Source organism: Sciurus vulgaris (assembly GCF_902686455.1).
Source record: "Sciurus vulgaris genome assembly, chromosome: 3".
NCBI lineage: Eukaryota > Metazoa > Chordata > Mammalia > Rodentia > Sciuridae > Sciurus > Sciurus vulgaris.
In genome coordinates this window covers 182,107,570-182,125,920 of record NC_136463.1, presented here as the reverse complement: position 1 = coordinate 182,125,920, position 18,351 = coordinate 182,107,570, and the positions used below count along the sequence as shown (strand labels likewise).

The window sequence follows — 18,351 nt, the reverse complement described above, 5'->3', positions numbered from 1 at the left end:
TCCACTTCATAACTGTGTCACAGCACTTTAGGTACATCTCACCCTCACCAACAGATGGGAAATATCATTCATAGGAGAATAAACATTTCTTTATTTCTGCATTCACTGAGATTTGCATATCTTAGGTGCCCAACACATGTTGTTTTCAATGAATACATGCATAAACAAATCAATATTTTAGGGTCTAGAAAAGCAGCACACTATTCTTTCTTGACACTCCAAAGGAAAACTTCAAAAAAAAAAAAAAAAAGGTAGACAGTAAAAACAAAGAAAGCCAAGAAATGTATTTAGGTAAACTCTCTAGTCCATTAATAATCAGCTGCCATATTAGCAAAATTATTAATGTATCAAAAAAAGGAATAGGAAAAACCACCTATTCAAAATTGAACTTGTGTCAGTTGAGTGGAAAATATTTCCTCCCTAATGGTGAAGTTCTAGTTCAGGAAGATAAGAAAAAGAAAAGTTACAGGGATTAGAATGAAAGAATTAAATCTGTCATTATCAATGACATGATTACATAGGAAATCTCAAAGAAATTACATATAAAGCATTAAAATTTATGAAGGAATTTATCAGATGGTTGGATAAAGGATTAATACAGAAAATTAATTACAATTCTATATATACCAGCAGAAAAACTTAGAAAATATTATTCTGAACACCTGTTTTATAGAAGAAATCATTAATAAAATGAAAAGACAACTCATAAGCTGATAGAAATTCATTTTCCATATCTGTGACTACAAAAAGATTCCTTTCCAGAATATTTTTAACTCCAAAAAAATCAAATGACAAATAATATCTAAATTTAAAATGAGCGAAAAAAAAAAAAAAAAAGCATCAGTGAATGCTAAAACAAGTGGATCAAAGTTTAAACAGAAGCAGTGTAACTCCATAGTCCCCAAAATCTTCCCAAATATAATAATCACAAGAAAAATAGTAAGTTGGGAATCCTGGTAGATACCTGTTTAACCTAGTGAACCAGGTTAACATCACCAGTGTAGACACTGACAACATGTCCCTGTGACCTGATGCACAACGCCTCTGTGGTTCTTTGCCCAATAATGTCTAATCTCAACCTAATCACAAGAAAACAAAGAAACAATCTACCACTGACCAGTATGTCAAGTTCATGAAAGATAAGACTAAGGAACTATGACAAAATGGAGATATTATAGTGATGTTACACTTAACTTCAATGTGGGTCCTGAACCAAATTCTGGAACAGAAAAACAGTATTAGTAAAAAAAAAACTAGTAAGATGTGCTAAGTTATATAGTTTAAGTCTTGTATCAAAGTTAACTTCTTAGTTGTGATAAATATCCTATGGTAATATAACATGTTAACAGAAGAGAAGATGGGTGAAGGATATATTCAGGAACTCAGTATCATTTTGACAATTTCTACAAATCAAAAATATTTAAATAAGAAATTGTTTTAAAAATCAGTAAAGACATGAAGACATTTTTCTAGAAAACATATGACCACAAATATATGAAAAGATGTTCCATCTCTTTAGTAGTTAGGAAAAAATAAATTAAAATGAGGAGACAGAAACTAAAGAGTCAACAACATCAGTGTCGATAAGAAAGACACAATGGAAATTCTAAGCCTAAAAATAATTCGGAAAATAGTTTTTAAAGTTATAGAATCAAATACACACATACATATGATCCAGTAACTTCACTCCTAAGTAAAGGCTAGATACTTTAGTTAGTGAGTGCTAGAATGTTTATAGGAGCATTCTTTGTAATAGCAAAAATCTCAGTTCCACCCAAATGCCCAATGCAAGATAAATAAATTGGGTATAGTTCAGGAAAAGAAAATAAGAATTGAAGTGAGTAAAATATATGAAAACATTTTAGAAATATGTTTGAAGATGCAAGTAATAGAAGAATATATGTAATGTGATATTTTAATAAGGTTCAAAACCAAGCAAAACTAAGTAACATTATCAAATAACATAAATATGGATTCATTATTTTGGTTAGCATATTTGAGACACTATTACCTCTAGAGGGGAAAAAAAAAAAAAAACACAAGAAGATCCACAGTACTGGTGATATTATTAATATCGGGCTCCAAAAATTACATAAGTGTCACATTTTGTTCTTTGGTCTGAGAAACATACTTTGTCATTAAAAAATAAATATTTTACTATATTTTAGTTAAATATATACCAAACCAAGTGAATATTTCTGGGTGTATTATTTTAGAACATTTTCATTGTCTATAGTATATGTCTGAAAATTTTTAATAATATTTAATATGTTTCAAATAACTTAAATTTAAATTATATTAAAATCAAAATTTAAAAAATTTTGTCCTAATTTTGATATTGCAATAAACAGTTGTTAGGAAGAAAGCTTTCCTCAGTACAGAAATTTATAATGGTCATCACCTCAAATTTTTTTCACCCACCAAAGCTCCTTTATCAACACTATTCCCACTCACATAAAGGGTATCCAGATAGTGCTGAAACATTCCCAGCTTTCTACACTTGATAGATAGGGGTTATGGGGTGTCTATATAAACATTCTATATGATTAAGCATCAGACTGATTGTCCTGGTGTTGTGGAAGTAAAAGTTAGACAGAAGAAATTGTGACATAAACAGTCCTTCAAATCAGCCTGTTTGACTTCAAGAAAACAAGAACATTTACCAGTCGATATTACTGCCCTCAGCTATGCATCTTTTTCCTCTTCTTAATATTCTTAGAAAGTCTTGGTCTTAAAAGTAGGCCATGCACAGGCCATATTCTTGTAGTGATCACCACTATCATTACTTCTTTTAAATAAATGCCCCAAGCACATTGGTCCATGTTGAAACTCATGCAAACAGGCAAAATGGTATCAGGTGTGGGGAAGAGTCAACACTGGTTGAACACAGGGCCCAGAACTTGGATAAGGACACAAGGTGAACAAATACACATCTTTTGCTTATCTTTTCTATTTTCTATAATCAGGAGGAGAGAGCAAGTTATGTTCCCTTCTTCTAGCTCAGTATTATGACACAGTAGAAGATAGCAAGTAAAGAATGGTGACCGCAGAAAATGTGTTTTATCAGTGAAAACAGACAAAAGAATGGGAGGAAGTAAGGTTCAACAGTACTGAATGACTCCAGGGAAGAGCCTGAAGCTTGAGAGTGAATCAGTGTTGCCATGTAGGGTCAGAGAAGAGGCTGGAACCATTCCGGAGAGTGTGAGGAGGCTAGGTATCTACAGTTCTCTAACACTTTAATACTGTGAATAAAGTGCACTAGGAGTTGCAGGTGGAGATGGTGACTTGGGAAGAAGACTAAGTGCCTGCATAGGGTGGCCCCCAGGAAACAAACCAAGTGACACAGGCCTGATCCAGGACCATCCTCCTCCATTCCTTTGACTTTTGCTCTGCTTTGACCAGGATGCACTTGGTGTGCAAGATGTAGCTTTTCCAAAGCTGAGCATTGTAGGCCAGCAGGTGGAGCCCAACAGTCACAGAAAAAGAGCCCCCTCCTCAGCCTGACTGGCTTTTTGTCTACCAGCCAGCCAGAGCCGCACCCCTGAAAAGGACTTATAAGTTTGGTAATGTAAGTTCCTCGCATCACATGACTCAACCTTTCCCTCAGAAGATTCTTTAAAAAGGAATATGTTCTGGAAAGGTGAAATATTCCTTTTGTGCAGGGGGAACAACTGGAGAGTTATTTTCAGTATGCTCATCTTGGAAGCAATGCTTCCATTAAAAAAAAAAAAAAAAAAAAAACACTAATTTCCCATTTTGCTTTTTCTATCTGCCTGGTTTCCTTTTCATTTTCCTAGTAAATATAACTTATTTAATGTGTAACCACCTCAATTCATACCTATCCCCCTAAAGAAATTCAGTACCCATCAAAACTGCATAGAACAGCAAAAGTACTTGCTTGTGCTGTCAGAAAGCATCTGACAAGTGGTCCCACAGAGCAAAGCGGGGAGATAAAGGAGACCCCCCAGGCCAGACCCATCCACTTCCTTCTCCACACCTGGCAATCAGAACTTCCCTTCCTCTGCTTTCATCCTGTTCAACTGTTGGCGCCAATGGACTCTGTTGTCCTTCACTCATAAAAGTCAGCAGTACAATGACCCAATCTCTAATCTCATTTCAGCAGCCTTCCATAAAGACTAGGCAATCACAAGTTCAACCAAAAATTTTCATCCTTTCTATATCTGCACTGACCTATTCATCTTTTCTCCTGTCCCAATCCTCACAGCCATCAAAGTTCACCAGATAAAACAACATGAACATGTCAGTTTGCTCTGGGTCAGTTCATGTCAGACAGCTTCAGGTAGCCTTCAGTGTTGCCAAGAAACATTATTATGTTTCTCATGGTAGTTGCTATAAAACTTTTCAAGATTTATCCTTACATATTTAAGAAGAAACCATAACAAATCTAGGAGAAAGTGATCATGATACCTCCATCCTTGAAGGAAGGCTAGGACTGTAAGTTCTAGAAGCTAGGATAGCAGATTCCACAAAGGCCTGAGTAATACAGGCATGAGGGCCACTGCAAGAGATTCTAAAGGGAAAGATGGTTTAAGAGGGTTGGGAAGCTCTTAAAACTGTAAATCTGCTTATATAATTGCAAATCATTCCAGCAAGGATGCCAATGTGTTTTTTTAATTATCCTGGCCAAGAGTCTAGTACTAAATATCAAAAGTACTAAATATATTGTGATGTATGACAAAAAGCAGCAGTCCCTAAAAGCCAGTAAGGGCTAAGAACAGATTACTTTTGGTTTTAGATAGCATTAAAATATTGAAATTCATGAAAATGTGGCACATGTGATGTAGAGAGAAGAAAATGAGGCTCAAGTGAGACTTCTCATGATAGTTTCAAGAGCAAGATGGAAAATAACTTCCTAACTACAGTTCTCCATTACTGTAGTATTATTTAAGCTCTCCTTTAATGGAGGCATCAAAGCACCTATGGAGGAGTCAGAGAAGAAATGTTTACAGAGAACAGGAGGCCAAATTCAATGGTCTTCTTCTGGACCCTTCCAAAATTGCTAACCTCAGATAGTCAATGTGTGCATTCTATTCAGAGTTTTTCTTAAACGTCTGTACCTTCTAACCTGGCACTCTGCATCTGATTTGTATACTTGCTGCATGCCACTGTCAAGTGTTTATTTTGAAGCCACAGAATTTTGGTTCTCATCATTTTCTGTTCCAAATGTCTCCTGTATTTTCTAACTTAATTTATGGTCCACTTTCCTACTTAGACTGGCTCAAGAGTGGGGGGGTCATCAGCTCCTTTCCACCTACTCACCTGACCAGTCTTGTCCTAATGTATTCTTGTCTTAAAGAAGTTCACAGCCAAGACAAACACTTAAAAGCAACTGCAGTCCACCTGTGAGAGCTACACCAACCGTACTATGAAAAGGATGGGAGTTCCCCAAAGGGAAGCCTTCAGGGAAGCCGTTCTGAGCAGACAACTGAGTTGAATTTAAAAGTTGAATATTTCATGGAGCAAACCCTGGAGAGAAGAATCTCTACTCAGGAAAAAGGAAGTACAGCATGCAGGGCCTGGAGCTAGGAGCTGTCAGCCAGGGAAATGGCAAGCATGGAGGCATAAGCCAAGGCATGGCAGGGGCCAGGGTTGCGCTCAGGTAATCCCACCAGCATCTGCCCTCCCACCCACGTTCGTGTAAGATTACAGAAGGATGACTGGTCTTTCTCCTTCATGCTCCATTTCTAATCAGTTATTGTATCTGGGAGAATTCACCTTCTTAATCTCCCCTGAGTTTCACTCCTCCTCTTCTACAGTGGACCCTTCATCTCAGGTTCTCCCACCTCCTCTATCTTCCTGAAATAGCCTATAATGATTCTGGCTGCTGAGATCTTTTAGTAAAGGCCCTCTGTTCTAGAAGAAATGATCCTGGATTTCTCCCTTTGCCCACCTCCTCTACTTCCAGAAAATTATTTCATTCCTATGGAAGAAGTTATGGCACTCTTTTTGTACTACGTTGGAGCTCAAGAGTGATGGGTCTTTCAACTCATCCTCTTTATCCATGCTCTTGCCCAGTGTGTTGAGCACCACAGTTCTGCTAACTGGGCAGTGGATCCTGGGAGCCTGGACCCCACCACTGGGTGAAACTACTGGTCAGAGTAAATCTCTCTCTTAAACTAGATCAGTAAGATAGTCCACCCCAGGAATTCTGGGCTGTAATCTAGACTTGCGTATGTGGCCATGGATGTTAAGGAGCATACAGATGGCTACCATGCAGAGAGATGCCAAAGGACATAGTTCATGACAGTGGTCTCTATCAAGTAGTGGCTGGGTTGGTCAGGGTGGTTGAGAGAGAGATCCTTTGCTGCCATGTTAGTTCTGAGTTTCTCATAAGACTATATCCATTTCCTGCCCTGGGATTTAAGAGAACCATCATAGTAATTCCCTTTTATTTAAATTAGCTCAAGTGAGATCTCATTTCTTATAATCAAATAATCCCTAGGCCATTTATGTGTACGTCCTTCTGCATTATAGTTTCCTGGAATAAAGAAAACATAACTCGTTCATTTTTGTGCTTTTCAGATAATAAGGCATTGCACCTGACACATAGTTGACCAAAATCTGCCTGGTGAACTGAGTGTAACTACAGAGGTAAATAACTTCAGACTTAATTAATCAGTAGTAATGACACATGCAGAAGATGCTCAGTATCATTAAAGATAGAGATGCAGGGACAGGGAAGAAATCCAGAAGGAAGCCACCTTAGCTCTACTTGGCTTCTAGGCACAGTGAACATGGAAGTTGACCACACACATTGACAGCACAGCAGGCACTGCCTGGTCAATGCCAGGCAAAGATGAGGGAAGAAACCCAGGCACTCAGCACAGCACATTCAGCACAGGAAATAGTGGCCTAAGTTCCTAAAGCTCTACGGGCAGAACAGAACAGCAAGGCGACCATCACCTTGCCCAGAAGCTGCAGCCAGCACCCCTCCCTCAGTTACAATCTGAGAGCTTCCTCATGAAAACCTGCCAGGCTTTATTTCTTAAAATAGGTTTTCTCCACTTCCACAAAGATTTTTTATTTGTTCTAATTAGTCAAACATGTCAACATAGATTTTAAAAGGCATATTTCCACAAAATACAACTGCAATCTTTATATTAAGAAGGTACAGAAAAAGCAGTTTTTCATCTAATCATCTTCAAATTTTATTTTGAAAATTACACAATACATGATTACCATATTTTTAAAATATTCTTCCTTTAGATCCAACAAAGGTTTGCTGCTTCAAAGGCTTGATTCCTTTTGGTTGTTGTTGCATCTACCTTTGGACCAGGGTCCTGATGAAGTAAGGGCTCAGTTGTAGGAGAAGAAGGTACACAGTCATTAGCGTAATAAGAGAAACACCATGGAGACTTCCTGACTACACCCTTACAACCTGAAAACTAAGGGAGCAGTCCAATCCATATGCACAAAAGCAGAAAGGCAGACAAAGGACAAGACTGGACTTCCTGGTTAGATGTGAGAGTCTTCCCTTCTCACTGCCAGAGTGTGGCAGCACAATCAACACAGGTCAGTGTCATGGCCATCGTCAGGCCTTTTGATTTGATGGTGAGAAACTGGCAAGCTGTGAAAAGGATTACTTGGGGCTCAAGAGAGGCTGACATCACTCTTGGACAATGAGTTAGGTTTCAAAATAATGACACTGCAATGGCACCATTTCAGAGCAAAAAAGAAAATGCAACAGTTCCTAAGTGGCTCTGAGTTCAAGGGAATCACACTGATCTTCACATAACTGAAAAAGTGGCACTGAGATGTTTCTTAACATCAGTATGACACACTGATTTGATCTGAATTCCCTGGCTAGGCTTAAGAAGCCAAGTGTAGAACAACCCTGGTAGAAGCAGCACACTGTGGCCATCCATTCAGTGTGGACTCTCATCACCAGAACATTCCCAGGAGGGTCCATTCTGTATAAGTCAGACAACCAACCAGAAAGTCACTAAACTGGACTAAGGGTTAAATGTCAGAAGAGACTCTTCTAGATTGTGTACCTTCATTTCCATTTCCTGTGAAAGAAAGACCTAAAGATACAATCAAAACAATATTATTTTTCTTTCCAAACATATGCCAGTTATAAAATAGGCATACCATTTGATCAGACAGTGAAGCCCAGCAGTTTCTTTAAATAAAAATGAAATGACCATCCTTGATTCTCTAAGACTACATCACACATGTTAAGTTAGACTGATTTCTGACAGTTTCCACAAAAATACAGCACTCTTCGTGCCACTCACAGTAGTGTAATTTAGCTTCTCATGCCATGGGAGAGACCTCTGGCACTCATCAAACTGACTGCAAGATCAACACCAAAAAGCACACCACTGAAACAAGGCTTCATTTTCATATTTTAAAGCAAAGAAACTGGGAGATCCCTTGAATATGCTTGGACTTTGCATATTTTATAAGAAGCATCTGAAAGGAAAGGACTGGCTATTTAATGCAATGAATTCACTGCAGCACACAAGTATGAATGGGAGTCATGACACAACCGGAAATTGTAGTGGCTCAGAATGTGTTTAGATTTTATGCTGGAAAAAACAAAAAGACTACTGTTTTGTAATTCAAGGAACCTGTTGGCAACAAGTTGAAGGAGCAGCTAAGGATAATTTTTGGACTCAGAATCACCAGGTGCCATGGCTTTAATAAAGAAACAATAACTAAAATTCACAAAAAGTCAGTATAAAGGCCACCTAAACTGAGTTCTTCCTGTGACCAGTGGTTTTCTTGCCAGAGATCACCTACCCCAGTGCAAAATTGCTGTCCTCCTTCCAGTCCACGATGCGGCAGATGAACAATGTGTTGGCATAATCTTTAGGCCGGGTCACAAAGTCCTGGGGACAGTCCTTGAGAGGTACATAAATTCTAGGCACTCGGTGGTCTGAGGGAGAAAACAGGGCATATTTCCTAAACAGCTCACTGTTCTTATCAGCCAACAGTTTGAGGATGCCGGTGGCTGCACGAGAGTGTTTTTTCTCCAAGATGTAAACCACCTGAAAACACCAAAGATAAAGTCAGTGCTGCTCATCTGTAAAACTGGGTATCAGGTGAAGTCAGCAGGATATTATCTGATCAACTAGCAGAGTCCAGCAGTTGTTAGAGATCACAATTAAAAGGGCCTCTCAGTGATGCTCTGTGACTAAGTAATCAGTAACTAAGTTGCAATAACTTAAGTATATATATCCAAGGGAAAAACTATGCAATACACTAATGAATCAGATCAAAGTGTTTTTATAACTGTGACCTACGTTTTATGAAGATAGATGAGACTCCAGCAGACAAGTATAGCTCCAGGTATTTGTTCTACATTATATTTTCCTCACATGAACACACAGTATACTCCATGAATAACACAGTAAAAGCTTTAAAAATGTTATTAAACATAAATAAATTTACTATTCTTATTAAGTTGTAACTTCTTTGCTGAGATTTTCTACTTCTCATGTTTCCAAAGAATTTTCCATTGCTTGTTGAAGCAGCTTCATAATGACCACTGTGAATCCTGGTCATAACATCAGTGGTTTCATGTAGGCAGTTACATCTTTTCTCTCTCAAGTTATGATTTTCCTGGTTCGGTATGTGATTGGTTTTTGTTTGAATCCTGGACTTTCTGGCTACTGACATTAGGAGACTCTGGTATTATTTAACTCTTTCATGCTAGGGCAGTCACGCTATTGAGGTTTAGCATGCAGATCCTGGCCTACTGCTATGGGCTAAGGTTCCAATGATGATTTTGTTTTCAGGGTCTCTGCAGTACTACTTTGGAAAGCTTCGTTTCCATGGTGCCACTAGGACTCTCACTGGTTCTCTCCTAGTACTGCTTCTGAGGAATTAGGGGACCCTCCAGGTTAGGGCAGGTGTGAAATGGTAATCTCTAGCCTGCAGGGGCAGAGAGGCTTCCCATTTGGGGATTTCCTGTTTGTGGCACAATCTCCTTATGGCACTATCTGGCTGCCCAATGTCTCTGGGTGTGAAATAAGAGTCTCCAGTCCCCAAGGACAAAAAGGCTTCCCAGTTGGCACATCTATTATGGCAGGATTCCCCTTCCTATAGCCTTCATTACTTCCTAGTTGCTCTGGGCGAGGACAAAGGGGCCTTGCCCACCAGGTCATTTGTTGAGGCAAGATCCTTTTTGCTGGTATTCTCAGGCTTTCTGATGCTTTGGGGTGAGAGAGGGAAGGTGTTCCTGGCCCACAGAACAAAGAGGCTTCCTGCACTGGGTGCTTCCTGGACAGCGGGATCTCCCTTACTGGAGCCACTCAGGTGTCCACTGATTCTCAGTGGGGAGAGGCCTCTCAGGCCTGAGGGGAAAGGAAACCCCTTTTCAAGGTCACTCATTGTTACCAGGGCTCCCAGTCAAGCGCTATGGTCATTGCCTGGCATTTCTGGAGGTTTCTGAGAGAGCGGTTTCTCAGACAGACTTCAGTCTATCTGGCCACCTTCCACTGCTAGGTTGAGGTTCAGAAACACTTCATGATGGAGGAACTGTAAGTTTCCTGCCACTATGTAGTTTCTTTAGTCCGGAGGTCCCTAACATGTGTTTCTTCCTTTGGTCCTTTCAAATTCTCCTGTGGTTGGTGGTCCCCCCACCCCACCCCCAAACCAGGGCTTATAGATGTACTTAGTAGGAGGAGCAAAAATATCAAGTCCATGCCATCTTGTCTGACCCGGAAGTCCTTGCTTCTTGGTTTAAGTTCTGACAGCACAGAAATGCAGAAAGTAGCTTGAACCTATGGTTCACATGAAGTTAGTTGTAGGCACAGCATAATCTTGGCACACAAGTGCTGCTTGCCTTGCAATTTTATTTTATGTGATATGTTTTACTTTTTAAATTTTTTGGCACTAGAAATTGAACCCAAGGGTGCTCTACCACTGATCTACATGCCCAGCCCCTTTTGAAATTCTCAGACAAGAATCTTGCTAAATTTCTGAGGCTGGTCTCAAACCGGTGATCCTCCTGCTTCAGCCTCCTGAGTCGCTGGGATTAGATGTGTACCACCACACCCACCCTGCCTTGTAATTTTAGACTGAATTCATTAAGAAATGTTATCCAAGAGGGAGATAAAGAGAAGAGGGAGAGGGAGGGAAGAGAGGGTGGGCATGGCTGGAGGGCAGAAGCAAATTTACACGAGTTCCATGGAATGAGGGTTGCCTCTATTCAGCTCTCACTGTAGTTATTTAAGAATGTGGCCCAGTGTTTGAAAAAGAAGCTCAAAGTCTAATTTTTTATGGGAATACTTTGTTTAATGTAAGCTATGAAGTCAAACTTAAAATTCTGCACAGGTGAAATGAAGTAGGTGTAGGAGCCAGATTCAGTCCCCAGGCTACCAATTCATTACAATCTTCCACACCTAGCAGGTGCCTGGAACATGCTCAGTCCTCAAAATGCCTATTGAAATAAAGGTCTGGATAACAGGATGGGCAGTGGGAGTACCACACCTAATTTAGAAATTGCTCAGGTCAACATGCAGGAGAGATACTCTTAACCAGCTGGTTGGTGAGTGGCACCCTGCATTCCTAGGTCAAGGACACTAACAGGTGCCTCCAGTACATGAAGCCCCACACTGTGATGCCACTCTATTTTTTGCCTTGGCACCGCTTTGCCCTCACCTCCATGAGTTATCTGCACAGCTAGAGTCAGCTGTATTTGATCCCACATCTGAGGATGCTACTAACACACATAAATTTTTACTTGAATTGTGCAAAAAAAATGAAAGTATGTAAAAATAATTATGTGTATGGTAACTGAATTAAATGCTCTGAAAAAACAAAAAAGGACTTCTTAAAAATTCATTTTTTGAATTAGCTACGAATATGACAATTTAAAACTGAAGTAAAAACTGAAATCTTAGGAGTCTATATTCATATCACTTCTCCAATGTCTTAAATTCTCATTTCACTTTATTCATTCATTCATTTATTGCTCAGAGTACTAGAAATAGAACCCAGAGGAGCTCAACCAGCCCTTTTCATTTTTTATTTTGAGACAGGGGTTTGCTGAGTTGCCCAAGCTGGCCCTGAACTTGCGATCCTCCTCTCTCAGGTTCTCTAGTCAATAGGATTACAGGTGGGTGCCACTGTGCCTGGCTTTGCTCCACTTTAAATAAGCCGAACTGGAAGTCATAAATGCTTGATCGTGCATGGGATTTAATCAAGAAAGAATGCAAAACTCCAAACACTCAAAGAAAAGGCAGGGAAGTGAATACGTATTTACATGTTTAAAGTCACAAGAATCATTTACTTTTCATAATTTTCTGCATCTGCTGACTTTTCTGATTAATGGACTAACTACAGTCCTGAATGAATCTCATGAGACTGACAAGTAGCTCAGGTGATAACCATTTGGATGAGTGGAAAAAATCTGCAATCAATGACCTTAGCTGATTTCTGCAGCGACTTCTCTGATAAAGCTTTTGTGTCTTTTGACATGGAGGTGCTCTCGTCTTTTGTAACTGGTGCACTAGCATCCTCTTTGCCTAAATTAGAAAGAGAAAGAAAAAGAGCAGGGATCAATTAGATGAATATCCATTAGGTGTACTGACCCAGAAAATCTGAAACTTCAGACTGGGAAAGATTCCTGCATACCAAGTGCCCCACATTTCACTCACAGAAGAGGACCGTCCACAGGGGTTGGATGACTGGGCCAGGGCCAGTCAAGTCACATGCCTGTATCAGTGCTCAGCAGGGCCTCAGCAGACCACATTTTCTCTATCCACATTATTCCCAGGCTGAACACCAGACCAGCAGAGAGCATCTAACATGCTGAATCAAACTAAATCACCTGTGTGTCAAAATTCCAAAAAAAAAGCAAAAACCTCAGAAACTAGACATTAAATACTGCCCAGCCCACAATGAAGAATAGAGATAGGTTAATTTATTAAGCACATCTGCTGAAACAGAACAAAATCAAAACAAATGTTAACTTTTAAAAGTACTTTGGTATCAGCCATAACAAACAAAATGGTGGAAAATACATTATATTTATTAAATAAATAAATAAATAACCTGACCCTGATTTTCCTGGCATTTCTTAGTGACATTATATAGAGTAAGGTACTTAAAGTCTTTTATGTTTAATTTCCTTTCTTAAAATACTTATAAAAAGCACATTCACCCCAGAAACTGAAACCACATCTTCCCAGGAAAGAGGCAGTTAGGCTCTGTACCAGAAGTATTAAAAAAACACACATCAATAAAAACAGTAAATTACACCTTCTGAACATTTAAATTTTTTGTATTTTCATTTATTACATTAGATTTCTCCCACAAAATACTACTATCCAACTATACTGGAATTGCTGGGTTCTAGGGGTCACAACCAATTCATGTGGGACCCACTCCAGAGAGCTAAGAGAGACTAGTACTTATCATCATTTAGACATTACCAAGGCCAAAATAAATAAATAAATCCTTTTCAGGACTGGCTGCCTCTAGCAAAGGCTCAGCTAAAGGCCAACTTTTACCATTCTGGGTGTGCTCTGGAAACACTGACATAATCTGACCTACTGGGGCGACAGAATGACCAACTATGTGCTTCTCCATCTGTGCTGGGATCCACCTACTGATGAGCCCACTAAAGCAGAATCTTCATTATCTTCCAAAAAGAAAATGGGAACACAAACTTTTCTACTGTAGATGACTTATCCATCAGTAAAAGAGGGATAGTCATCCAAGTTCATCTTTTAATTTAGACCATAATCCAGGATTCCAAAACCATAAGATGCTTTCAGAACACATTTTTATATAATCTTGAGCAAAAGTCAAAAACAAATCCATACACTCTGTGGATTTGTTTGTTCTATAACATACCTGTCAGTGTTTTGTAGAATGAGGTAACTCAGGAAAGAACAGGAAGATAAAATTAAGAGTATATGTGACTTAGATATCTCACTTCTAACTTTTTTAGTCTCAAAAAAGATGGAGATCAGTTCAGGGTAGAGAGAACACTGGTTTTTCCATGGCAGCCCAAAATCAAGGCAAACAGCTTTCTGGGTTGGTCACAGGCAGTTCCAACTTAAAATGACTATTATTTCAGGTCCCATCCCAATAACAGTGACTCTTCTGTTCCAAAGGTTATACCAGGTTAGATCCAAAGAGAGAGGGCAAGCCATGGCAGTGGGCCGAAGCATGATTTCCAGATATCACACCTGAACATGACCTTTATAGGTTCTGTATTCATAAGGTTATCCTGGAAAAAATAAGGCTTTGTTCATAATTATATCCTAATAAATTAAACCAAAGTTTATAGCCTTGCAGGTGAGAATCATAGATATTACGGTCAATGAATGTAAGGAAATACAATGCCAAGTTGGAAGGTGAATCACCTTAATATGTTTCCAACTACTGTGTCTTGCCACACTGAAGAGCAAAGCCGTCAGTTTAATGAGAGAATCTACTGCATTGTTTAATCACAAGATCATGTACTTATTCATTTATTCCATGTATACCTATTGAGCACAGGGCACTGAGGATTCAGCTGTAAGTAAACCACATATGATCCCAGCCCTTAGGGAACATATAGGCTAATGTGGAAATGATGTTATATAAAGAATCACTCAATAAATATGAAATTATAGATTGTGATGAAGGAAAGAACAGTCCTATAGAGAAAGGAGAAAGGACACATGATTTAGATTAGGAGTCACAGAAAGTCTTGTGAGGAAGTGACATTTAGGTTGAGAAAAGATGATGATGTATGTAGAGTAATGAGGGGGTCAAAGGACACCTAGGCAGGGACTGGCAGGAGGGAAGGGGTAGAAACAAGAAGTTCTTTGCACAGTCAAGGACTGGAAAGAAGACCATGAGGCTGGGGCACAATGAGCAAGAATATGCAACGCAAGACAAGAGAATGAGAGGTAGACAGGAATGAAGGCAGTGGAGCCCTCCAGGAGATAATCCAGAACTTAAGCCTACATAAAATGGAAGCTGGTGCAAGAGCAGCATTGACGGCGGCACAATTAGAGCAGGCTATGAGTAGATGTGAAGAGTCATTGCAGGAGTTCAAGCATGGGAGGACAGAGCCTCGATGCAGGCTCTGGAGGCAGAATTAAGACATATTCTGCAGCTGAACTGATACACTGGTGGTAATTCAATATGAGAACCTAAGGGTTATTAGATATGAGAACAGAAGAACTGTTTCCAGTTTTCTGACATCTGCAGCTAGGCTAATGGAAGCATGATCTAAGAAAGTGTAGAGGAGGAGGTAAAATCAAGAGTTTGGTTTCAGAGGTAGTTACATATGCACCTAGGGATGATGCTGAATAAGCAGTTCAACATGAAAGCTAGAATTCCAAAGAGAGACCTGAGCTGTGACTTTATATGTAAGTTATGCTGTGTACCTCCAGTCCAAGCTGGAGAGCAGAGATTCAAACCAAGTCTGTTCAACTATTTGGTCCACAAAGCTCTCCAGCTGCTCCACGCTGCTATGTGCACAAGTACAGAGCACTGAGGAGAATGTAAGAAACACTCTCTGAAGAAGTGGCTTCGGGCTTGAAGGATGTATGGATGTTTCAAAGAGAAACAAGGATGTTGAAGGGTGTTCCAGGCAAAGGGCAAAGGCCAGAACTTTTTAAAAAGCCCAGCTCTGTGAGATAGCTGACGTGGTAAAGGTCTAGAAAGAGATCTATTATAGCTACCAACAGGCTGAAGACACAGAGCTGGGTAGAAAAGGCCTGGGATGCAGAGGGCGAAGAACGGGGCTGGGCAAGAGGTAGCATGGGCCCTGTGGCTGTGGCTCAAGTCACTGCCAAATTAGCTGGTCTCTTCAGTCTTCAGTGGGGAAGGCCACCTGAAAGGCCACACCCTTCGGCCTTCCTGCAACTATGTGTGTCTGGCATGTCTAAGTTTTAACCAATAAGATGTAGGGGAAGGCTGTGGCTGTGGCTCAGTGATATAGTACTTGCCTAGCACATGTGAGGTACAGGGTTTGATACTCAGCTCCGCATAAAAAATAAATTAATTAAATAAATAAAGGCATTGTGTCCATCTACCAAAAAAAAAAAAAAAGTTGCAGGGCAAAGTGTTGTCTGTGACTTCCAAGAAGTACCTTTAAAGGGCACAGCCCCAGCCTTCTCTTTCCTCCTCTCTGATAGACGGTAAGAAGATGTGACTGCTGGACCTGCTGTGAGCACTCGCCTTGGTCCTGGCAGTAAGACAAAGGTGTTTCTACCCTGCACAGCAGCACAACAAAATGAGCTGAAGACAGTGGAGCCATCCTACATGTGCCAGCCTGCCTGCTTGCCTCTGGTCTTGTGTGAGAGGAACAAACTTCTTTCTTATTTAAGCCATCGATATTTTAGGATTTAAAGCTATTCTCAGCAAAACATATTTTCTAACATACAGTTTCCAACAGAGACTGACAAGTTCGGGCACTAACCCATAAAGCATAAAAGCCCAAGAAGTGTGTCTCTGAAGACTTATAGACCAAAGGGAACCAAGGGATGGAGGCAGACAGGCTGGGGGCAAGTGGGGGGAGTGATGCTGGCTAAATCACATTGTTATACTGCGTGCACGTATGAATACATAATAACAAATCCCACCAGTATGTACAACCGTAACGCACCAATTAAAAATGTGGAAAACATTTTTTGAAGAGTTATATACCACACACTTATATGTTAGGGCCATGAATTTGGTAGCACTCTAAAGTGGAGAGAAAACAAAAGCAGAGATCTTGGACAGCTATGGTTACAGCCTAGATGACACACAATCAGAAAATGACTCAAAGACAGAATGAGAGGCCATCATGTTAAGTGAAATAAGTCAGAGCCAGAAAGTTAAAAGTCAAATGTCGTCTCTGATATGCAGAAGCTAGTCCAAAATAAGGGGGAAAAAAAGAGAAGGGAGGAGAATTCCATCAAAATAGAGGAAAGCTCAGTGGAACAGAGGAAGGGGACAGAGGTGAAGACAGGAGGGACAGGACGGAGGAAGAGCAGCGGAATGAATCTGACCTAACTTTCCTATGTACCTGTATGAACATTCCACAGGAAATCTCACCATATGTGTATCCACAAGGCACTAATTTAAAAACAAAACTATAAACAGCAGAAATATCAGCAGAGTAGAGGGAAGGGAAGAGGGGAGGGGGTGCGAGAGGATGTACTGGGGAACAAATTGGAGAAAATTATATTTCATGCTTTTATAAATATGTCAAAATTGATCTTAATAATGTATGTAACTGAATCAAGAGAGTGGCAGTGACAGTATGAACAGGGGTGAGACTTGAGAGCACTTTTTTTTTTTTTTTTTTGCAGGGCTGGGGATTGAACCCAGGGCCTTATGCATGCGAGGCAGGCACTCTACCAACTGAGCTATATCCCCAGCCTGAGAGCACTTTCTGAGAAGAATGCTTCTTAGTGTCTTCATTACTGTGAACAGTCTTGAGTGAGAAAATGGGCTTCAACAGAAAGAGCTTCTAAAGAACTCTCAGGAAGGATGCTTTGACACAACAAAAAGACACCAACGAACTGTAAGAATAAGGCCAAGTTGCCAGGGGTCCTCAACAAGGAAGAAAAAAGGTGTTACCACAGTCTTCAGTTTTGCTGTATTAAAGAAAGAGCTATCAAGCTCTGCAATCCCACACAGTTCAAATAACTCTATAAACACTCTATAAACTAGTGACTACCAAAATTCATAATTTAAAAGAGAATTTTTTTTAAATTATGTACACTACTAACACAAATAACTCTTTGAAATTCCCTGAGAAAAAAATAGGAAGAAGAATCCTGTTGAAAAATCCAGTGAAATCTTGGTCTCTTCCTATAGACTACCTGGAACTTCTACTTAAACATTTAAAAAGAAAAATGGCCCAGTTTGCTGGAGTTGGCATTGTCACCTGTATATAACAAGTACAAACTCAACACCTTATTTTGGTAAGAAAAATTATTCTTACTTGGCTATCTCCTAAAGAAATGGTAGACTGACAAGTCTGATAATTAGTAATACTTTTTAAGCAGGTCAAAAAGTTTTCAGATGATTAAGCTGTGATACAATTGGGGGGGGGACACTGAATGAAAAACAAGCAACTGGGCAAAAGGCATGTTTCGATCTCTTCTATGAAAAGAATGGCAAACTGACAAATCAAAGCCCACTACATTCTGCAGAAAGGGCCAAAGAAATTTAAAATTTCCAGAAAGAACTCCGTGAAAACTGCAATACATATTTGTAAATAAAAATATATCCCTTTCAATTCTCTGAGTATCAATTTACTAGGAAAACTTACATTATGGGCTCTTCTTCCCACTGAAATGCAAAGGTGACAACACAAGTCCTCACAGGGCCAAAGTCACATTCACCGTTAAGTAACAATCGTTGGCTGTGCAGCACGCCTGC

General features: G+C 39.8%; 1 protein-coding gene across 6 annotated transcripts in view; it reads right to left on the bottom strand.

Annotated features, from left to right (window-relative positions):
- Window positions 1-18,351, bottom strand: part of DIS3L2 (DIS3 like 3'-5' exoribonuclease 2) — a 362,072-nt gene that overhangs the window by 182,157 nt on the left and 161,564 nt on the right. For all 6 annotated transcript variants that reach the window (XM_079134845.1, XM_079134846.1, XM_079134843.1 and 3 more), the window contains exons 7-8: window positions 12,397-12,497; window positions 8,767-9,014 (exon numbers count right to left, since the gene is read on the bottom strand). In XM_079134845.1, the coding sequence (XP_078990971.1) occupies window positions 8,767-9,014; window positions 12,397-12,497 (349 nt within the window). The remainder of the gene's footprint in view (window positions 1-8,766; window positions 9,015-12,396; window positions 12,498-18,351) is intronic.